The sequence below is a fragment of the Capsicum annuum genome, chromosome 5, assembly GCF_002878395.1.
Source record: "Capsicum annuum cultivar UCD-10X-F1 chromosome 5, UCD10Xv1.1, whole genome shotgun sequence".
NCBI classification, from domain to species: domain Eukaryota; kingdom Viridiplantae; phylum Streptophyta; class Magnoliopsida; order Solanales; family Solanaceae; genus Capsicum; species Capsicum annuum.
The window spans coordinates 219,401,017-219,424,541 of record NC_061115.1 but is presented as its reverse complement, the minus strand read 5'-3'; the positions used below and the strand labels follow the sequence as shown (position 1 = coordinate 219,424,541).

The 23,525-nt window shown below is 37.0% G+C and overlaps 3 protein-coding genes across 9 annotated transcripts; 1 reads left to right on the top strand and 2 right to left on the bottom strand.

Moving 5' to 3' along the window:
• Positions 1 to 4,097: 4,097 nt before the first annotated feature.
• On the bottom strand, positions 4,098 to 5,845 carry LOC107871381 (beta-D-glucosyl crocetin beta-1,6-glucosyltransferase). The gene has a single exon (XM_016718307.2). The coding sequence runs from the start codon at positions 5,643 to 5,645 to the stop codon at positions 4,299 to 4,301; it is 1,347 nt and encodes a 448-aa protein (XP_016573793.2). The 5' UTR covers positions 5,646 to 5,845; the 3' UTR covers positions 4,098 to 4,298.
• A 1,952-nt stretch (positions 5,846 to 7,797) lies between these two features.
• On the bottom strand, positions 7,798 to 14,044 carry LOC107871382 (tRNase Z TRZ2, chloroplastic). The gene is made up of 9 exons (XM_016718308.2): positions 13,892 to 14,044; positions 10,756 to 11,252; positions 10,257 to 10,419; positions 10,098 to 10,168; positions 9,911 to 10,006; positions 9,712 to 9,825; positions 8,662 to 8,730; positions 8,471 to 8,545; positions 7,798 to 8,373 (listed from the first exon to the last, which is right to left on the bottom strand). The coding sequence occupies exons 2-9, from the start codon at positions 11,161 to 11,163 to the stop codon at positions 8,284 to 8,286; spliced, it is 1,086 nt and encodes a 361-aa protein (XP_016573794.1). The 5' UTR covers positions 11,164 to 11,252; positions 13,892 to 14,044; the 3' UTR covers positions 7,798 to 8,283.
• A 1,958-nt stretch (positions 14,045 to 16,002) lies between these two features.
• LOC107871383 lies at positions 16,003 to 21,964 on the top strand. 7 transcript variants are annotated; one of them, XM_016718312.2, is made up of 6 exons: positions 16,003 to 16,109; positions 16,197 to 16,222; positions 18,634 to 18,751; positions 18,895 to 19,343; positions 19,901 to 20,198; positions 20,786 to 21,964. In XM_016718312.2, exons 1-6 carry the CDS (start codon positions 16,092 to 16,094, stop codon positions 21,776 to 21,778), a joined length of 1,902 nt encoding a protein of 633 aa, XP_016573798.2. In that variant the 5' UTR covers positions 16,003 to 16,091; the 3' UTR covers positions 21,779 to 21,964. The 7 variants fall into 7 exon arrangements, with proteins under 7 accessions (XP_016573798.2, XP_016573795.2, XP_016573797.2 ...); XM_016718311.2 differs by having other exon boundaries at positions 16,010 to 16,109; positions 16,194 to 16,222; XM_047412839.1 differs by adding an exon at positions 17,827 to 17,869 and having other exon boundaries at positions 16,027 to 16,222.
• Positions 21,965 to 23,525: the final 1,561 nt, after the last annotated feature.

The following is a 23,525-nucleotide window of genomic DNA, read 5'->3' as shown; positions in this document are numbered from 1 at the left end:
TACTCTACCCTCCCAATACCTCACTTGTGGGATTGCACTGGATTTGTTGTTGTTGAACCTTGATTCCTTCCAAATCTTGTATTTCCCCCAAAGAAGACATTATTTCCTTCTAAATTTCTGCTGTCTTGAGTGCTAGATTTTTTATCAACTACAAACCCGAGGTTTGAAGTGATCAAAAGTTGTGTGTTTTTTGTTTGATCTTTTCATTTTTTCTGGGAGGATGCTTCCAAGAAGAGGAGCGTTGGAGTAACTGGTAAAGTTGCTGCCATGGGACCAGGAGGTCACGTGTTCAAGCCTCGGAAACAACGTCTAGTAGAAATGCAAGGTAAGGCTGCGTACAATACACCCTTATGGTGGGGCCCTTCCCCGGACCCTGAGTACAGCGGGAACGATAGTGCACCGGGCTGCCCTTTTTAGAGGATGTTTCCATGCAAGAGGTTTGGGATTTTACGGAAAACTAATCTGATCTTTTGCGTTGTATTACTCATCCTTTCTTGGAGCTTCATTACTCTTTGCGCGAATAACATCTGTAGTTCTGGGAGTTTGAAACTCATGCTTGCGGTCTCCAGAAGGACTAAAGAACACGCGGTTCATCAGTACTTAAACATGCTAAGTGCAGGTTTGCTACTTTAATCCTCTGCAAGAATTTGTTTAATCACTTTATGTATTTAGTTCGTGGTGCTTTTTGCAATTATCATCAGGTCTTTTCGTAGCAGGTTCAGAGTTCCAAATTACTTTCATTTCAGAACTCAAGCTTGGAGGTAAAAGCGAGGATATGTATGTACATCTGTAAAATAGATACAATATAAAGCTATGTTGCTCGGACTCTTCAAAAATGTCAATGGGTGGGTGTCAGATACTCCACAAATAGTGCATTTTGGAGAATCTTACACATGACAAAAAGACTACTGTTTTTGAAGAGTAACACATTTAATGATAATAATGGACTAACATAATCTCTCTTCTTTATTTTTTTCCCTTTTCGTGGAAGATCATCTTCCTAAAATGAGCGGTACATCCAATAATTACTAAAATGATCTCTTTTTCTTTTCGGGGAAAAAGGATATCATGTTAATCATTTAGATATTTGCTCCATTCGGATAGACTAGTAGGTGCAAGAGGGTGTCCTTTGAAGGATTGATGAGAAACTCTTGCTTGAAGCTTGCATGCAGGAAAGTCTGTCACCGATTTATAGCCAAAATCGACTTCAATCAGGACTAGGTTCTATGATCCGAGCCAAGAGGAAGAGAGAAAAAAGAACTAGACGACGGCAATTCAATGATCTATAGGACTTAATATCAGTATCAAACCAAGGAAGCAGTCAAAGTGAACAAGATGAGTCCTTCCAAATGGAACGGTAAATACCATATCTTCATTAGATCAATGATTCATTACGTTGATAGTAATATTCCATTCGGTATTTATTTGCCTATTGCAGTTGAGCACTACTATTTACTTGTGTTTCTATATGTCGTCTCATACTACAACCACAACTAATCCAGTGTATTCCCGTAAGTCGGGGATCTGGGAGCGTAGGTTGTACAGAGACCTTACCCTACCTTTCTTGTTTCATGTCCACATTTAAAAGGAAAAAAAAAAAAAGACGTTTTCCCCCGCACTTGAATTAATAAATATCACGTAAATCACTTTGCTAGCTCTAGAAAAGTGCCAGATTTGACCATGAGGGTAGCTTTATGGCATGCATAAATATTGCAGTAACGCTTCCTTTCTCTTGTATCCATTTGAAATATTCTCTATTAAATACTGAAAGGTTCTTGTAACCAATGAAGAAACAAGGAAACGTGTAAATTGCTTAATCTTTCTGTTCCAAATGTGGATAGAACTGACCATTACACACACACAGAGAAACATAGAACCTTCAAATTATGGCTAGATTTATTTGGTCACTGCTACAAGAAAGGAACGAGGAGCAGTGACCTTTTCTTCACTATTTTCTGCTTTTTTTTTGTTTTTTTGTAAAAGAAAGTGATTTTTAATGCCTTGACATCTGAATGGTGAAGCAAGAATAACTTGCTTCTGATTACTTCCAAAGAAAAGTACAGAGGAGGTCATTCGCGCACGCGCTCACACACACGCAAAAGCAATAGATTCAGTTCAACTAGCTGAATTTATCTTAGACGCGGGTCCGTTACTGCCGATGCATTTTGTTCTCTCTTGAAGGCATCATGTTAAGGCATTCTTGAACTGATTCTTCTCATAAACCTGTTTAATCACCTCAACAACTTCATTCATCTCTTCCTTTCTCAGCAGTCTTATATTCTCACCAAGACTCGTCGCCTTCCTCCGCAAATCCTCATTTGTTGGGCACATTTATATATTATGCTTGTGCACGTTCAAAGTTGAAGGACACAGATGCCAGCTGTGGCCAAGTTAAAGGGCACATTTATATATTATGCCTTTTTGAAAAATAGGTACTAAAGAGGACTTTATGTATTTTCTCATTTATTGGCCCTGGCCTACTAATCAGTGTATGCATACAGATGTGGAAGCACATTAAAGATTCTGTTCAATAAGGTCATCTAACACAGGTTTTTCACTTAAATTATCTTACCTAGTTTGTAGTTTCATTATCGATCCTAAGCCGGGGGTCTATTGGAAACAGCCTCTCTACTTCATTTGTGGTAGTGGTAGTGGTATGGTCTGTGTACACTCTACCCTCCCCAGACCCCACTATGTGGAAATACACTGGGTATGTTGTTGTTGTAGTTTTTAGTTTCATGAATGGTATAGCTTGCATATGCTTGTTTTAAATTGTTTGAATAACTTGTTTCTGACTATGTTTGTTGCATGTATATTTCGTTACTATCAATGCAAATATATTTTAAAACGACATAAATATAAACAGAACATGTTGAAACATCTGGATATGTTGTCGCACTGCAACTATACACGTGTCCGCATGAAGCTTAGCCACGTAATGTTCCTCCAAAATTTTGAAAAGAAAGAGATGCATGTCTGAGAAAAACGGTGCATTTATTCAGGTATCTCAGTGTACTAACCAGTGCATGCATACAGGTGTGACAGCACATTAAAATATGCATAATACATAAATGTGCCTTTTAACTTTGCCTTAGCTGATATCTATGCTCTCCAACTTTGAGCGTGTAAGTAGGTACTTAAACTATCATGAAATTGAATAAGTAGGCACACACATCCTATGTGACATGTCACCCGAATCGCCACGTAGGATGTGTGTCCACTTGTTCAACTTTCTACAATTCCCACTCCTTGTTTGAGATAGAAATTGCCAAAATAACAAAACCACTGCACTTGGAAAGGCAAAGTCTTATTGTTGGGATATTGAGACTAGATTCAACCCATGTTGCATTATATCATACACTAACACATCAGGCTTTTGATCATTCAGGATCTGGTAAAATTGTGGTTTTTCATCATGATTGCTTTGTGTGGTAATGAGGAGGAGGAAGTTCAAGACAAGTCTGGTAACTGGAATTCCACTAGCTGAATTGAATTAAGAGTATTTCTGTGGAACTCTTTTCAAGCTTATATAAATGTGAGTTGAACACAAGTCAAATGGAGAAGCCGCTACCTGATTGTGCAATATTTTTTGTGTGTGTGATTGTTTGTGCCGTGGCGCTAAATTTATTACTAGTAGGTTAGCACATTGAAGTTTAGATATTTGAAAACTATATAACAAATACTATATGTTGCAATTTTTCTCATATCAATACGTGAAATGTGAGTTTAAGTTCATGTAGTTTGACTCTCGAAAAGCAAGACATGCCAAGCACTCGTGACAGAGGGAAACTTAGAACCCTCAAATAAGGGCTAGATCTATTTAGTCACTGCTACAAGAAAGTTGCAGAAACCAGGAACAGTGACCTTATCTTCATTATTTCCTGCTTTGTTTTTGTTTTCTGCAAAAGAAAGCAGATGAGCCGGGGGTCTACTGGAAACAGCCTCTCTACTTCTCTGGAGGTAGTGGTGGTATGGACTGCGTACATTTCACCCTCCCTAGACCCCACTATGTGGGAATACACTGGGTTTGTTGTTGTTGTTGTTGTAAAAGAAAGCAGATATTAATGGCCTAACATCTGAATCAGTGAAACAAAAGAGAAACACAAGTGAGTTTATTCATATCACCATAAGATGACATATGCAGATACTGCTTAAAACCACACACACACACAAGTACAAAGGAGGTCATTCACGCACACACACACACACACAAAAGCAATAGATTCAGTTCAACTAGTTGAATTTATTCTAGACCTGCCTCTGTTACTGCTGATGCATTTTGTTATATCTTGAATGAATCATGTTAAGGCATTCTTGGACTGATTCTTCTCATAAACCTGTTTTATCACCTCAGCAACTTTGTCCGCCTCTTCGTCTCTTAGCAATCTTATATTCTCACCAAGACTCTTCACCTTCCCCCTCAAATCTTCCCCAATTTTTCCACCGCAAATCACATTTTTAAGAGTCTCGGCTATATTAACTCTATGAAGCTTCCCATTTCCGTCTCTCGCCATCTCCACGGCAATTCCTTTCTCCACAACCATTCTAGCATTGACAGACTGATCTGAGCAGAAGTTCATAGGCAAAGCTATGATTGGAACACCAAACATTATGCTTTCGAGTGTGGAATTCCAACCACAATGAGTTACAAATGCTCCAATACTCGGGTGCTTTAGAATTCTTGCCTGTGGAGCCCATCCTTCAACTATCCTTCCTCTTTCTCCGATTCTTTCACGAAAACCTCGAGGAAGTGCCTCTTCGAGGTTAACTACTTGTTCTCCTCCTTGATACCTTACAACCCATACGAAATGAACATCGCTAAGCTCTAACCCGTAAGCTAGCTCTTCTATTTCTTTCTTTTTCAGAATACACTCACTCCCAAACGAGACGTAAACAGTTGAATGCTCGTTCTTCTTCCCGAGCCATTTAGTGAGTTCTGTTTCCTCCATATCTTCAACATCTTGAAATTGAATTGCCACTCCAGTAGGCAGGATGTTTGTATGGCCTATTTCAGAAAGATAGTCCATGTACTTTCCATCTATTGCTCTAGAGCTATTCAACAGCATGATTCTCTCACCTTCTTCTTCTTCCTCCACTTTATTCACAATGTAGCGCTCTATCTCCTTCTCGTAATCCTTGAGATAGAGAGCTGGGAAAGGGAACTCCGCTCCTGGTTTGATAAAGCGATGACCATAGTAACAAGAACTAGCTCCACTTTCAGCGCAAAATTTTATCGCTGGGATGTTGAGACTAGATGCAACCTTTACCGCCCACGGTAGCAGGACATCAAATATTAACACATGGGGTTTTTGATCTTTCAGGATTTGGTAAAACTGTGGTTCTGACATCGCGAGGGCGTTAAAGAGCACTGGTCCAAGATGGACTGGGAGGCCATTTGTCGTGTGGTATTGCGGAGGAAGTTCTGGCAAGTCTGGTAAGTGAAGTTCCACTAGGTGAATTGAACAAGAGTACTTGTGTGGGATCTTTTTCTTGATCAAACTAAGAGTAATGGGAGTTGAACACAATTCAATGGAGAAGCCTCTGTCTGTGAGACTCTTGGCTACCTCAATGATAGGTGTGAAGTGGCCATATGCTAAGTGTGGAAACATTAGAACTCTCAGATTTGGTGAATGTTCCACAGCCATGTTGACTTGCTGTGTTACTTTTTTTTTTTTTTTTTGGGTGTGTGTGTGTGTGAGTGATTAGGTAAGTGAAGCTCTTTATAGAATGATTAAAGGCATTGGTCGGCAAGTAAACACTTCTTTGAATACGCATATCCAGACATCTTAACTCGTTTCCGTTGTGTTAGTTGAACAGTCTTGTTTATGATCATTTTGCCACCTTTCAAAATTGATGATTCATATCGTTGTGGAGTGTGCTTTTATGTTTTTTTGTTTGTTATACTGTTATATCCTAAGCCGGGGGTCTATCGAAAATAACCTCTCTACTTCATCTGAGGTAGTGGTACGAGCACTCTAATCATCTCAGTGTGGAGTGTGCTTTTATGTTTTTGTTTGTTATACTGTTATATCCTGAGCCGGGGGTCTATCGGAAACAACCTCTCTACTTCATCTAAGGTAGCGGTATGGACTGCATACACTTTACCCTCTCCAGATCCTGATCCCACTTTTTGGGAATACACTGGGTATGTTGTTTGCTTAGATCTAAATTAAGGTGTCTAGATATACACTCTTAAAGTTGGAGTGTTCTCGTAAGCTGATGACAAGTTTGAATGTATATATATATGTAATACGTATTATGGCATCTTTTTAAGTCATCGATAGATTCTTAAAGTTGTTCAAATATTTTACTTAGACACCTCAACTACGACTGTTACTGATGGTACACAAAAGACAACTAGCTAAATAAATTTCAACCCTTAATAATACAAAAATCTAATCAACAAAAAGAAAAAGGAGAAAATTTCCCAACCCCCACATAAAATGACAAATCAAAAAAATAATATTTAAGAAAAAGATGGTGGGACTTGCTTTTCTTTTATTTTTTAATCAAAAAACTAATAATTAAGAAAAAGTTAGTGGGACTTGCTTTTCTTTTTTTTTAATAAAAAAAATAATAATTAAGAATTTTTTTTTTGAATTAAAAAATGAATAAATTATTTTTGATTATACACTTAGTGCCAAAAGTCAATAGGTAGGTATTAGTTTTAGTTAAGGTATCTATGTAAAATATTCGAACAACTTTTAGTGAACTTTCAATAACTTAAATTTATTGTATTTATATTTTTACTGATCATTTTTGACATATCAAGAAAAAATAATTTTTTTTCTATTTTATCCTTAGTATTAATTATTTTTTTTCTAAATTAATTTCAACATACAATGTAAACATCACTTAATAAGGGTACTACGATAAAATAGTCATTTTACTAATTATTTTTCTTAATGAATGTGACAAGTAAAATTGAACGGAGAAAGTATTTATTTCAATTTAATTATCTCATTTATGAAATCAAGAAATATTATTATGTTATTTTAATATTACATCTATCATTAAATAACAACACAAAAATGTATATACTTAAATTTATATTTTTAAAATATAATTAATAACGCTAATTTGGCTCACGAATTTGACCACAAATAATTTGATTCGAGGGATTCCTTTCATTATAAAAAAATTAATTTTCTATCCTAAAATAAAATAAATAATTTGATTCATGTGTTATCTAGGGATTCCCTTCATCATAAAAGAATTAATTTTTTATCCTAAAATAAATAATTTGATTCTTGTGTTATCGAGGGATTCCCTCCATTTTAAATAAATAAATTTTGAACGTGAAAATTAATTAAAGCGTTACTTATAGGGCAGGCTGTTGAAAAATCTCATTATAGGGTAATTTTGAAATAATATTTTTAAACTTTGAAAAATCTCATAAATTTTGGAACATAAATAAAGCGTTAGAAATTTATTATTTTTGAACCTAAATGAGTATAAAAGCAAAATTTGTACAAATAAATAAAAGATCTTCCTTGTCAAAAATAAAAATAAAAAATTCTTTCCTTAATTTATGTCACGTCATTTGACTTGGTACAGTTTTAAAAAAAAAAAAAAAAGGCTTTCGAAATTTATTATCTAAAATAATGTAAAATATTTGTATAATCATAAAATCATTTCGTTTGAGGGTCACGAATAAATTTATTTTTTAAAATTTTCTCTAATAATAAAAAGATAATATTCTTTTTGTTGCGAAAAATAAAAGCACATCAACATACATAACATAAGCACAAAGTAAAATCTAGAGAGCGTAAAGTATAGAAAGACTTTACCCCTACCTGAAAAGTAAAGAGACAATTTCCGATAGATCTTTGGCTCGACAAAAAAAATCGAAAATAGTATAAAGCAATCCAAAAATATGCAACATATTTCTTCTATAAGGTGCACTAACACTCTTGTTATGTGTGGAGTTTAGAAAAGATTTGGACCACACGGACCGACGGACGTATAGTACACAACCTTATCCTGCATTTCTACCAGAGACTTTGAGTCTCGCAGTTTGAGCTCATGACCCGCTGGTCATGTGACAATAACTTTATCAGTTACGCCATGACTCCCCTTCGGCATGAATTGTCCTCTACTAACTAGGTACTCATGTAAGCTTTCTTACAAAAGAAGATCAAAAGAATGACTATAAGCTATGTTGTCCGGACTCTTCAAAAACGTTAACGGGTGCGTTCGTGTCCGATTTGCCAAACCTAGTGTATTTTTGGAGAATCCGACACGGGTGCAGCATCGAAAGTGGAGAGTCCGCAACAACTTAGACTATAAGTGCATTGATTTGAAGCCCTCAGTTAAGGCAACCACTTTGGCTGATATCTGGGGTTGCAACTTCGATATACCTTGTCGAATTTCCTGCAATCGACGAAAAACACTATATACTTAGGAGGGAAAAATTCACCATCATCTGGTGTTTACACCAAATCACTAACGTTGAGGCAGAGTCGACTACCTCAATAGTGTAGCGCGGTGAAAAATGGGTTAAAACGAGTGTTTTGTTCCTTATCCATTTTGCGTGCTCCATTATCTGCAATTCCGAAAGTTGCAGATACACGTATAGCTTGTCACTCGAGCCAAAGATAGAAGAGTTGTATTCAACGTCAGGACTAATATTATGTAAGAGTTTCGATGATTCAGACATACCTCGTATAAATGAGTATGACCGTGCTCTCGTGCATGCTCGACATTGCAGTTGTCATCCAAGAAAGTTGCCTGTCCAAGAAGAAAATAACTGCTGCATCAGAATGCTTCTTAATTGCATTGTCTTTTGACCTATGTTGCTCGGACTCTTCAAAAATGTCAACGGGTGGGTGTCGGATACTCCACAAATAGTGCATTTCGGAGAATCTGACACAGTTGTGGCAACAATTTTGGAGTGTCCGAGCAACAAAGCTTTTGAACTTTCTATTGTCACTAAGCCAATCAACATTACAAGGATAAACTAGCTTGCGTTTGACGGACTCACAGCTAAAGAACTATGACGTTAGAACTCGGGGATGATGGATCCGCCCCTTTACCCTTCTACGCTTACCAAAGTTAGTTTGCTTGGTGCAGGGCTCGAACCAGTGACTTAAGACACAAGTCCCTCAACGTTTGCCAGTTGAGCTGATCCGGAGAGGTAATAACAGTTTTTATCAAAGGCGCGCTAAGCCCTGAAGCGAGGCTCAAAACGTGTTGAGCGCTTCGCCGGGGATGATGGACCCGCCCCTTTACCCGTCTACGCTTACCGAAGTTAGTTTGCTTGAGGCAGGGGTCGAACCTGCGAGCCTGTGACTTAAGACACAAGTCCCTCAACCTTTACCAAATGATCTGATCCGGAGGGAATAACAGTTTTAGCAAAGGCGCGCTAAGCCCTGAAGCGAGGCTCAAAACGCGTTGAGTGCTTCACCTCGCTTAATGTGCGCTTCAGTGTCGTCATCAAGGTTCTAAGACATACTTTTCCTTTCCAATGAGCCTCTTCTGAAGAGGCAACACTAAACAACTGGTATTTCACTTTATCGTAATTTTTTTTTTCAGTTTCTTTGTTCAAATATTTGTCATACATTAAAGCCCACGTTTCATTTACGCTTAAAGCCCCAATGGACCTTAGATTACTTTTGCGCTTTTGCTTTTGATAAAACTAGCTGATAATCAGGTGTTAACTTTCAAATATGTGCAATTCTATAAAGAAAACTTTCATAACACCAGCTATACCTCGGTTATAAGAATTTTTGCCCGCAAAGCATCAGCGCTGCGAGGATCAAGATAAAAATCCGATGCTGTATCTCCTGTGAACGCTACTTCTGGACACAACACGCTATCTGTTATCTAACAAACGAACATTTTCATTAGAAAAAGAGAACAATTATAGTCACCGTTCATACCATAACGAGTTATGTAACAACGTATGAACCTGAACGCCCGATTTCTTCAGTTTCTCAATTTTTTTTCCCTCGAGATGAATGTATTGTTTCTTCAGCTTCTTTCGTACTGAATATATCACATAGCCCTGGAAAACCCGATAAAGAAATAATAAGTCGATAACTTGGAACTGCTAGTCTACAAAAAACGGACAATCCAGACAATTGATGCAAACAGACCTGGCTGGGAATAACATGATGAGTTCTAACTGGTCTTACTACGAGGTCATTCCGCATCTCATATGTTTCCCCTGAGTGGAAAGTTGCAAAAGGTTTTACATACGGAGATAGGAAAACTAAACGGAGAACAAAAGCATGTAAAGAAAACGAAATATTTACCTACATCCAAAGCAACGAGATCCACGTTGAGTTCTACCTGACTCATAGATCTATGAACATCAAGCAACTTCTCTACATCCTCTTTTATGGAAGGAGGCACAAAGACAGTCGGAGGCTTCAATCCATACAAGCCACGAGTGGCAATGTACATAGGAAGTCCACCCTGTATCAGAAGATATCGCAAAAGTCACTGCTGGCTTCAAAGTTCGAAACAAGCCATGGGAAGAAGTGTGCTTTTTGTACCAAGAATTGTGTAGGCCCATGGATTATTACGTAACAACAACAGCGACATAACCATGTAATCCCACAAGTGGGGTCTGAGGATGGTAGACTGTAAGCAAACCTTACCCGTACCTTGGGCGGTAGAGAGGTTGTTTACCGATAGACCCTTGGCATATAAATAACGGAAGTGAAGAAATCACATGGAAAAAAGAACAAATATCGTCTTTCTGAGAACATCCGTTACTCAAATCTTAGAATAAACAGACGAGAAACTTACAATGTGGTCGAGATGAGCGTGAGTGATAAACAAGAAGTTTTGATGAACAGCCCTTGAAGGACATCTCCCAATATCGAAAGCAGCCTTTAGTTGTGGCACAATAACACATGTCTCGTGCCCACCAATCGACTGTCCTTCAATTGAATAACCTTCAACATTTAACCCTTTCCGGTTTACCTCAGCCCTGGCTTTTCTATACTCTTCTTCCTCTATCGCTCGCTCAATGGCAGACAAGAAGCCAGTAGAGGAACTTTTGACAGCACATGGAGCTGGAAGACTGATGCGTGTTTGCGCTGAGAGACCATGGCTCGGTTTTTGAACATTGTTTTGAGCTTGGTGTGAGGTCGAATGGTAAAATGTCGAGAATGACGGTACTTTTGGGATTGTTGTGGCTAGTGAGATTTGCATTTTTTAATTGAAGAACACATACAGATGCACCCCGAACAAGAGAGAAGGGTCGAGATGGATTTCACGCTTTAATAGTTGGATTCCGACCCCTACATTTAAACATCATCCAGTTACACAACAGTTTCTGAATCCAAAAAACACCTAAATCTAACAACAGCAACAAAAAAACACAACATGACTAAGACACACGGTATTACGATATACATATTCAACCACGACCCAGTCCCAGACTAGTTGGAATACGCTATATGAATCCTTTGTGTCGATTCTACTTTATTCAGGTTCACTACAACACAAATGTACCCTGAACAAGAAAGAAGGGTCGAGATGGTTTTCGCGCTTCAATATTTGGATTACGACACCTACATTTAAACATGATCCAGCTAAATAACAGTCGCAAATCCAAAAACACCTAAACTTAACAACAAAAAAACACAACATGACTACGAGTCTTTATACATATTCAACTATAACTCAATCCCAGATTACCGCTATATGAAACCTGTGTCAGTTCTGCTCTATTCATGTTCCTTATAACACGAGATTAATCGACCTTTTATACAAATTAAGAGTTCTCTAAAGCTAGAAATTGTCAATCATATCAAAGTATTGAAAGAACAAAGAAGTTGCAAACGAAATTATGTTAGCACAACAACAAAAAAAAAAAAAACCAGTGTATTCCCACATATTGGAGTCTGGGGAGGGTAAAATGTACGTAGTCCATACCACTACCTCCGAAGAAGTAGAGAGGTTGTTTCCGATAGACCCCCGGCTCAAGACAAAGGACAGTAAACAAAGTCGTAATAAAACATGAAACAAGATAGAATAACAGAAATAAGACACCCACAAAATAACACTATGTACTAACAAACCAAAGGCACCCACCACACCCAAACCCTCCTAACTAGAAGCAGTTATGTTAGCACATACTCCAATATATCGCGAGAAATTTGCTAATGTGCTTTCTACACTTACTTAACAGCAACAACAAAAACAACAACAATATACCCAATGTAATCCCAAAAGTAGAGTCTTGGGAGGCTAGGATGTACGCTAGGATGTACGCTGACTTTACCTCTACCTTTATTGGACAGAGAGGTTGTTTCAGATAGATCTTCGGCTCAAAAGAAATGTAACCGACACATGAAAGTAAGAAAGAAAAAGCCTTTCTACACCTAACTAGACCCTTCAAATTTACATGTGGTAAATTACTTCTAAAAGAAACTTCCACTTTTCCTAAATAACTTTAATCCAATTTACTAACATTATACCTTCAAAGAGTTGCTTCTTAAAATCTTCAACAACCCTTTTACCATTAAATTCTCAATCTCTACACTTCTACATATTCAATCATCCCAAAAAACTCGTCAAGTTTCACTTAGAGTCAATTTGACTAATGACTAACTGAACATGTCAAAACTAAAATTTAGATATTTCAGTATTATACAAAAAGTACTATAAGTTGCAATTCTTCTTATATTAATACGGATGAAAAAATGCATCTTAAAAATGTTGGTCAAAGTTGACACAGTTTAAATCTCCCAAAGCGAAAAGTAACAAGTATTTTGAGACCGAGGAAATATTTGTAATTTTCAGTACTTCCTCCGTTTCAATTTGTCTGTCCTACTTTTTGTTCAAAAAAGAATTGACTTTTTACTTTTGTGACAACCTAAGCTACGTGGACTCTTCACTTTTGATGTCGCACTCATGTCGGATTCTCCAAAAATACACTATTTGGCAAACCCGAGAAGCAGCCGTTTGACATTTTTGAAGAGTCCGAGCAACATAGGTGAGTGACAAATCTTTAATTTCAACTTCACACATGAGGAAGTATTCTTTTACTATAAAAAGTTATAATTTTTAGTAACCCCTCCGTTTCAATTTGTTTGTCCTACTTTTCGTTCAAAAAAGAATTGACTTTTTTTTACTTTTGTGACAATTCTTTAATTTCAACTTTACGCATGACATGTTTAAGGCTAAAAGATTAAAATACATTTTGATACACTCTTCTATTTTCTTAAATTTTGTGCCAAGATAAAATCAGACAAACAAATTGAAATAGAGTGAGTAATACTCTTTTATGCTGTTTCATATACAAAATCTATTTCAAAAAGATTAGGAAATGTTCACATAAAAATTACATCAGCCATTAGGAAATAAAAGCTGGGCAAACAACAAAAATCCCGATAGTTTGAAGCTTAATTACACAAAATCCCAACATTTTGCATAATAACTGAAAATCTCGATTTTAGGTCTGTCGAGATACATAATTAGCTCCCAATACATTCAACTAAGATACACAATTAGCGCCCAATACATTTTTTTTCGACTTTGGGTCTGTCGAGATACATAATTAGCTCCCGATACCTTCAACTAAGATACACAATTAGCTCCCAATACATTTTTTTTTCGACTTTAGGTCTGTCGAGATACATAATTAGCTCCCGATACATTCAACTAAGATACACAATTAGCTCCCAATACATTTTTTTTCAACTAAGTCTATCGAGATACATAATTAGCTCCCAATATATTCAACTAAGATACATAATTAGTAGAGATTTTTATAATTACGGGTAAAAATTTGCAATGTTTATGTTACTTTTCCATACACATTTTTTTTAGCAAAAAAGTTTTTTTTTTACAAAATAGAAGTACAAAATTATAGGGTAATAAATAAATTCTTTAAAGTAAATGAAAATAAAATTATAATAATTTGGATTTATACCTTTAATAAATTTGCTGCCGGTGCCGGGAAGAGCAAGTATTTTTCAAGGTGAAATTTTTGTAAAAACAGTAGAGAGAGAAAGAAGAGAGAGAGAGAGGAGAGATAAGGTTTTAAAAATGAACTACTTTTTAAAAATTTATTATATTTATTGTTACTCCCTCCCTCTATATTTACTTATTTATTTGTTTTTAATTATTTTATCTTTGATATTAAATACAATATATCATCGCTCACTGTATTTTTTAAAGTAGTAAGAAAATTTATTATATTTAAAAGATAGTATACTAATCTCATTCATTTATTTATTACTTCGTTCTTTTTATTTTATGTGGCGTACTTTGACTGTACATAGAGTTTAACAAATGTGAAAAAATTTGGTGATGCATATCGTATTGTCTTTTATTAAAAAAATATACTATTACTATTTTTAATTAAATGGGGTCCCAAAAGTAGAATTATGTTTTTAAATATTAGCAAATAAGAAAATGTGATATTCTTTTTGGGACGTACGGAAAAGAAAATGGCGACACATAAAATGGGATAGAATGAGTATGATTTTCGATTTTTTAAGAAACGTCTTTAAGTATATTATACTAATATTTTACTCGTGTAGAACTATTCAAGGAAAACTCTACCAATTCGAATTCAGATTAATCGAATTTCAATATAAACATTGAACACGTCATGAGAAACAACAATAACATACCTAGTGTATGCAGTTTACCCCGTATTTTGAAGGTAAGATAGAGACGTTGTTCTCTATAGATCCTCAGTTCAAAGATAAAAATAATTAGAAAAAGATGAAACGAAACAATAAGCAAAAATTGATAGTAACAACAGATAGTGACAGAAACAAAACTACGACAAAATACTACTTTAACTGATGTATTCGGAAACAACAACAACAACAACAAACAACATCTACCTCGGATAAAGTAGAGAGACTGTTTTCGATAAACCCCCGGCTAAGGACATACTGTACTATTATTTAATTAAGTGAGATTAATAAGGATAAAGTGAAATTGTGTCTTTAAATAGTTATTAAATAAGTAAAATTACATTTTTTCTGGGACGGACTAAAAAGAAAATGACGATACATAAAACGGGATGAAGTGAGTATGATTTTTGAATTTTTAAGAAACGTCTTAATTATATCATATCAATATTTTACACATGTAGAAATATTCAAGGAAAACTCTACCACCTCGAACTCATATTAATCGAGCTTCAATATAAACGTTGAACACGTCATCAGAAACAACAACAATAACATACCTAGTGTATGCAATTCACACCCGTACTTTGGAGGTCAGGTTCTTAATAGACTCTCGACTCAAGACAAAAACAGTTTTAAAAAAAGACGAAATGAAACAATAAGTAAAAATTGATAGTAACAACAGATAGTAACAGAAAGAAAACTACCACAAAATATTACTTCAACTAATATATTCAAAAATAAAAACAACAACAACAACAACATATCTAGTGTATTCACACAAAAACAAAACTGCCACGAAATACTACTTCAACTGACGTATTCGAAAATTACAACAACAATAACAGCAACAATATCTCTAGTGTATTCACACAAAAACAAAACTACCACAAAATACTACTTCAACTGATGTAATCGAAAATAACAACAACAACAACAACAACAACATCTCCAGTGTATTCACACAAAAACAAAACTACCACAAAATACTACTTGTATTCGAAAACGACAACAACAATATATCCAGTGTATTCACACAAAAACAAAACTACCACAAAATACTACTTCAACTGATGTATTCGAAAATAACAACAACAACATCTCCAGTGTATTCACACAAAAACAAAACTACCAGAAAATACTACTTGTATTCGAAAACAACAACATATCCAGTGTATTCTCACAAAGTGGGCTCTGGAGAGGGTCAAGTGTACGCAGTACATCTCAGGTAAAGTAGAGAGACTGTTTCCGATAAACCTCCAACTCAGGACATATCCTAAAACAACAAACATCACCAAAACTCGACGAAAACGAAACTACAATTTTTTTTTAAAAAAATAATAATAACAAATTCAACTTGCTTTCTTAATTTCCAAAAGCTACCCTTACCAGAAACTCATGCCAACGCACTAAAAAAAAAAACAAATGAAGTACACCTAAAGCAAAATCGAGAATTCCAACTACTCCCTTTTAAGCTTCTCAAAAATGTCTAAAGTGGATAAAGTTCAAATCTTTACTCAATTCTTTATCTTACTATGTTAATTAATCTTGTTTATGTGCTATTTTATTCACTTCATTTTTTTGCAGCAGCTGAACTTTGAGCTTCAAGATCAGAGGTACTGAATCTTGATGTTCATTAAAGACATTTTTTTTTATGTACGAACTGTTAGATTTAGTCATATTTCCTATGTGGAGTTTAGTTTTTTTGCTTAACAACAACTCTTAAGAGCAAAATCCCAGTAAAAATTGTTTTTTTTTTTCAAGGTGGATAAAGTTCAAATTTTTATTCAATTTTGTCTTACTATGTTAACTAAGATTTTTTTTTTTTGTTGCTGGTTTATGCACTTCATTTTTTTGTTGCAGGGATTTGTTTGTTTTATTATCTAGCGGTGTCTTATTTCTTTTTATTATCCAGCGGTGTGTTATTCCATTTTATTGTTTATTTTTATGTTTTTTGTTCGTTATAGTAGGGTGTGAAAAACCGAACCGACCGATAAACCAAATCGATAAAAATGTTATTGGTTTATTGTTATTGGGTTAACGATTTTTTTAATGGTTTTATAAAAAAAAAATTTATTGCATTATTGGTTCGGTTCGATTTTTTCTTATTGGGTTATTGGGTAAACCAATAACCCAATAATATATATATATATATTATACAAATTCTTAATTTCTCCTAACAACATTTAGTTCTAACTTGAAGATTCTTGTAAATTAAAACACATCATGTAGGATTTTTAGTTGCAACTAAGATTCGCTTTTTTTTCATGTTAGTTACTACTATTTCTATTTTATGAGTATTTTCTTATCGTTTAAACCGAAAATCGAACCGTTAAGGACTAAAAATCGATAAATCGTAAACCGATAAAAAATATCTTATTGGTTTAGCACATTTAAAAACCGATAAACCGAATCGATAATATATAAAATCGAACCGAACTGACCGATGCACACCCCTACGTTATAGTGTTATCTGTCCTGAGCCGGGGGTCTATCGAAAAGACGAAAACAGCCTGTCTACTTCATCTGAGGTAGTGGTATGGACTGCATATACTTTACCCTCCCAGACCCCACTTTGTGGGAATACACTAGGTATACTAGGTATACTGTTGTTGGATTTTGAGCTTCTTTTGCAATATGACAATTCAATGGTACTGAATGTTTATATGCTTTAAAACTATGTTGCTTGGACTCTTCAAAAGTATCATCGGGTGCGTGTCGGATCCTTTAAAAGTATTGCATTTTTGGAGGATCCGACACGGGTGCGGCAACATTTTTGGAGAGTCCGAGCAACTTAGCTTTAAAAGACATTTCTTTATGTATGAACTTTCAGATTTAGACATATTTCCTATATGGAGTTTAGTTTTGTTTGCTTTAAATCTCAGGTAAAAATGATTTCTTTTTCAAGATGAAGTAAGTTCAATTTTTTATCCAATTGTCTTACTATATTACCAAGAGATCACGGATTCAAGCCTTGGAAACAGCCTCTGGCAGAAATGCAAGGTAAGGCTGCGTATAATACACCCTTGTGGTGGGGTCCTTCCCCGGACCCTGCGCATAACGGGAATTTTAGCGCACCGGGCTGCCCTTTTTCTGTTTTTGTCTTACTATGTTAACTAATCATTCTTGTTTTCAACTTTTTTCTGAAAAAATCTTGGTGTTTTTTTTTTTTTATTCTGTCTGTTCGTTGTGCTGTTTTATTCACTTCATTTTTTGCAAGAGTTGAATATGACAAGTAACGGGATACAAGACCAAGATCAGAGGTACTGAATCTTTATGTGTGTATATATATATGTTGGCACTTATGAACTGTTAGATTTTAGGCATATTTCCTATCTGGGATTTAGCTTTGATTGTTTCTACCACAGCTATTTACAGCAAAACCGAGTAAAGATTGTATTTTTACTCTGTTACAACAACAACAACGTACCCAATGTAACCCGACAAGTAGGGTCTGGGGAGGGTAAGATGTAAGGTCCATCCCGCAAGTGTGGTCTAGAGAGGGTAAGATGTACGCAGACCTTAGCTCTTCCCTGGTGGGGTAGAGAGGTTGTTTCCGATAGCTCCCTCGGCTAGTAAGTAGAAGAAGAAAAAGAATGTTTTGTTTCATTAAGATGGGGATTGGGATATGTGATGTGGTTAACTTGTTTGGGACTGAGGCATAGTTGTCGTATGAAGTAATATCACTTTCCAGAAGTATAAGGCTCTATATGAGATGAAGCACTAGAATGCTTACTTTCGAATGGATATAGAAGAAAGAAGAGAGGAATCCGCAGAAGGAGGGAGAGCGGAATGGTGAGGAGCGAATTATCAATGTCTCGAGGTATATAAATCTCATTGAGTTCTTGAAAAGATCCGAACCGTAGTGATGTTGCTTCTTAAAACTTCTTCTCTCAGATCCTGCTTTCATGTTCATTCCAATGGATTTTTCAAAATCATATGCTGTCGGATAGTTTATGAGCTTTTGTCGATCAAGTAGGATATTATTTTCTAATGAATCTTAATATTTGTGTGTTTTCATGATCAGGAAAATTGTTGGCATGGAAGATTCTAGCATGACAATTGAATTTCTCCGGGCTCGATTATTGGCTGAAAGGTCCGTCTCGCAAACAGCGAAGCAGAGAGCTGATGAACTAGCAGAGAGGGTCAGTAGTTAAATTAACAGTGCATAAACACCAAATGTTTAATCTTTCTTCCCTTCTCAGTTCACCATGAGCTTAGTCTATTTTACCGACATCTAATAGATCTTTCGCCGTTCTAGTAAAGTTTAGTAATGGATGTATTATAGGTCTTGGAACTGGAAGAGCAGCTAAAGATTGTGTCGTTACAAAGAAAGAAAGCTGAGAAGGCCACAGCAGCTGTACTTTCCATCTTAGAGAACGAAGGAATATCTGATGTATCGGAGGAATTCGATTCAGGCTCTGATCAGGAAGCAATATGCTCCGATACTAAAGGTGTTGAGTCCGCTGACAATAGAAACGAGCGAAAGCCAACTCCGTTAAATGTGAAAGAGAGAGAAAATGACGCAGACATCTCAAGCTCCGAGCTCGTGTCTTCTCCATCAACTGGTAGAAGTCTGTCATGGAAAAGTGGTAAACTTTCTGTGCAGCAGTCTTTTGACAGGAAGAAATATACTGATTCTCCCTGGAGGTGGTCGGGTAGTTTCACGTCAAATGGGACTTCTTCGCCACAACGGGCTGGAAAATCATGTCGACGGATAAGGCACAGTAACACCAAGTAAGTTCTTTAATGAATTCACTTGATTAGAGTTTTACATACCATGATGCTCATATCTTTTGCTACAGAAGTCTTGGTTGAGTGACGGGGTCACATTTAGCTCGAATTTATTCTGCAGGAACTTCAGGAACGTAAAATTCTGAATACCGAACCTCGATATTCTTGACCTGTTCTTTTTGTTTCTGTTCATGCCTACTCCATTGCATTATACCGTCTGCTTTTTCGAAGGAAGTGTCTTTTTTGGGATATTGCTGTGAGGGTAGGCCGGAAAAAGGGCAGTTTCAATCTAAGTTGTGCGGACTCTTCACTTTCGATGCTGCACCCGTGTCAAATTCTTCGAAAATACACTAATTTTGGCGAATCCGACATGCACCCATTGACATTTTTGAAGAGTCCGAGCAACATAGGTTTCAATTATGATTATGCTATGTCAATTCCTGATACATATTTCACAAGTATCATGCATATCTCCCTGTGCATTCAGATCGCTACGTCACTCTAATCGTTTTCCTCTTTATAATCCTTCGCGTTTTAACATCATTTCTTTTGTGAACTAGATTGTCCACTGACGAATTACAAAGTACCTCTGGTGAATGCCCCCCTGAGCATCTTCCTTCTTCTGCAAATAGCGGGCATCCATCCTTAACGGACAGTGCTGGCAATAATGACGTGAAAGATCAACTTCACTTTCCTACTTCAGAGATGTTGCAAAATCAAAGGAAAGCGGATGAGTGTGATGAAGACATGGAAAGAGCGTTACAACATAAGGCCCAACTTATAGGGCAGTTTGAAGCCGAGGAAAAAGCTCAACAAGAATGGGAAGAGAAGTACAGAGAGAATAACAGCTATGCACAGGTATATATATATGAATTTTTTGCTCCAGTACATGCATATTATTGACTACTTGATCTGTGCAAAGAAACTGATGTTGCAGGTTGTCGTTGGACTAATATACTCAAGAACATAGCCGTTTAATAATGATGGAACTCCCGATTAATTTATTCGAATTGAATTATTGTCTAGTGCTATAATGGTTTTGCTGGTGTTATACAAAGATAATGGAAATGCTACTGATATGTTACAGTCATCTGTTCATGTTGGGGCGTAGTCGTTGACAGAGATTTGTCATTTACTTGTGTTTAATCATGTGAGCTTCTGAAGCTCGGATAAAGGAGAAGGATTGCGATTGGTTGGCCCGCGTGAAAATGCTATAACCGTGATGCTTCTCTGTATGGAACACGAGATCCATATAGCTCATCTTGAATAGTCTGCGATTGAGGTGTAGTTGGTTGGTTGATCACATATTTGATATTTCTTAACTTGGCACTGTTAATTTTGCTTCTATTTGTTGTCTTGATGCATTTCACTCGTGAAGATACTGCATAGATCTGCTAGATGTCACGCAGACAATTCATTTCGGTTGTGTTTCATAAACTTCTCAGGATTCACGTAAGCCTGGGAATTACTCAGACGTGACTGAAGAAAGAGATGACATGAATTTGCAAGATCGTGCTAACAAATTCCAGGAAGCAGATATTCCCTCCACCGATGGAGTTACAGACAATGTTCTATCCACTCCGCAAATTGATACAGGCTGCAGGAAGGATCAGGCTGAATCCCCAGCATCAGAGTTTGCATGTTCAAAGTCTAACGGGAGTTGTCCAGAAAATCATGGCTCGTCACCTGCTTATAGTCGCCATCAGTTTCCATCTGCTAATGATTCCCCTATACACCCCGTTGAAAATACTATCAAATCCTCTGGAGGTAGCAGTTCACAAGCAGGACAGGCTTTTGAAGGGGCTTATGAACAAGCCTTGGTTTCTCGTGATGCTTCAGATAACGTAGGACCTATCCTGGGAGCGCTTGAACAAGCTAAATTTTCGCTTAACCAACAGATCAACTTCTCACCAGTAGCAAAAGGCGGATCTCCAATAGAACATTCTGTTCCGGTAGCTAGAATTGAGGACAGATTAGTCATTCCACCTGGATTCCCTGGCCTTTTTCGACTACCAACAGATTTTCAACTCGAAGCAACTACAACAGCGAACTACCAAGGTTTTCCGTCGAGGTTCAATTCAGCGGACCATTCTCATGAAACTGGCTCATTCCAAGAGGTCAATTCTGAACAACCTTCACAGAGGCCTATCTGTGAAAACACCTTAGACACAGGTCTACCATATTCCACTGGATTCGACTACCTTAATCCTCCCTCGAGTTTTGGTCTTCCATTTTCTAGTAAAGCAACATACCCCACCTATCCGTTTCAAAGCAATACAGCAACTACTACGTCTCAATCCCAAAGTCCGCTAGTGCCAAACTTATCCTCAGGTGAAGAAGTATTCTTAAGATCCCTTCCAATGAATGAGACAGGTATACCCCCATCGCTTCCTACCTCGCATTACGATGCTCATCTGAGATCGAACATGTATAGATGACTTGTATTGCTCAAAAGCACTACATTTTATTAAGCGATAGCCTCGGCCGATATGGTTTCTAAGGTCAGTGTGAGAGGTGTACTCATGTATCTATGATATTTGAGGCTGCTGTTGTATTTAGATGTGTGTTTTGTAAAGTCTTCTGCAATCAATAAAATTTGTCAGCAATTAGCTTTTTTTTTTGTATTTTTGCATCTTTTTAAATTTTCTCACCTTTCACTTCAGCCGGGAGGAGTAACTGGTAAAGTTGCTGTCATTTGATCAGGAGGTCACGGGTTCAAGTCATGAAAACAGCCTCTGACAGAAATGCAAGGTAAGGGCGCGTACAATACCCCCTTGTGGTGGGTCCCTTCCCCGGACACCGCGCATAGCGATAGCTTTAGTGCACCGGGCTGTCCTTTTTCACTTCAGCTGGGGTTGGTAATGAAATATCCTATCAGGTCTTCGTATCTTTTTTCCCGAGTAGTGTCTGGATCAACTTGCACACATCTTAGCTATTCACGAAGTACCTGCTACCTCCCACCACTACAGGTGTCGAGCAATTATTGATGAGAAGAAATCATCTAGTGTTTGTACATCCGTTGAGAGATTTGAACCTGAGACCCTATCGATCTCATTCCATTTTAGCGACCACTAGGCTACACTCATAGAGTTTTTGCATCCGCTGAGATTGAACCTTAGACCTTATCGATTTCATTCCATTTTATTGACCACTAGGCTATACTCTTCATTTTTCTCCAAAATGAAGGGAAAACTAAACCGTGTGATTATGAATGAGAGGTTTATCGCCATATCATTGCATGCAAGGGGAGCTCGTTCAATTTGTAAATTGGCTCCCGGGTCATGATTTCAACAGACCGATGAAGAGAATCCCTTGAGTTGAACATTCCACTCGCGGCTCACCACTCCTCGTCCCTCGAGGTCAAGGATGCGGTAGAACCGTCATTCTAGGATTTGCAATCCAATGCATTTCCATTATGTTACCTAACCAAATATGTCACCTCAAATACCAGCCATCATGAGTTGCTTCATAAAATGACCAAGTCAATTTATTTTTCTTTGGTTTCCGATCCGGTGTCCGGTACCCGCATTTGAGCTCGGCTAATCCAGATTCGCGCCGCGTAGGACCCATTCGAGGGAAGCGCTCCCTACCAAAGATTTTTTCATACCCAGAGCTCGAACCCGAGACCTCTGGTTAAGGGAGGAGCAGCCCCATCCGCTGCACCACATCCTTGGTGGTGACCAAGTCAAATTAAGTGTCTTTGATAGAATTTTCTTAATTAGAACATCCCAGCCAGCCTGTTTACTCTTGACCAAGAGAACTACACCACTATATAAACACAATTGTCATATGAAAGGCAATAGAAAGATTCGATTCTGACTTCATAGAGCCGGTGTTGTTGTTGCCTGCGCGTGAAGTCGGATCTTGGATTGAATATGGTTCTAGAGTTCTTCAAAGACCTCTACACAAAAACTGGAGATTTATTCAAGAATATTATTTCTGATCACAACAAAGATCAAGAAGATGAAACTCATAAGATTGTTGACTCAGAAGATGAATCATTGAAGTTGAAGAATAGAGAAATTGATGAATCTCAATTTAAGAATGAGAGGTTTAAGGTGAAAACCCCACAAGTTAAATCAACAGGAGTTGGTACAAAGACTTCTTAGTTCCAAATGTTGCTCGGACTCTTCAGAAATGTCATCGGGTGCGTGCTGGATCCTTCAAAAGTAGTGCATTTTTGGA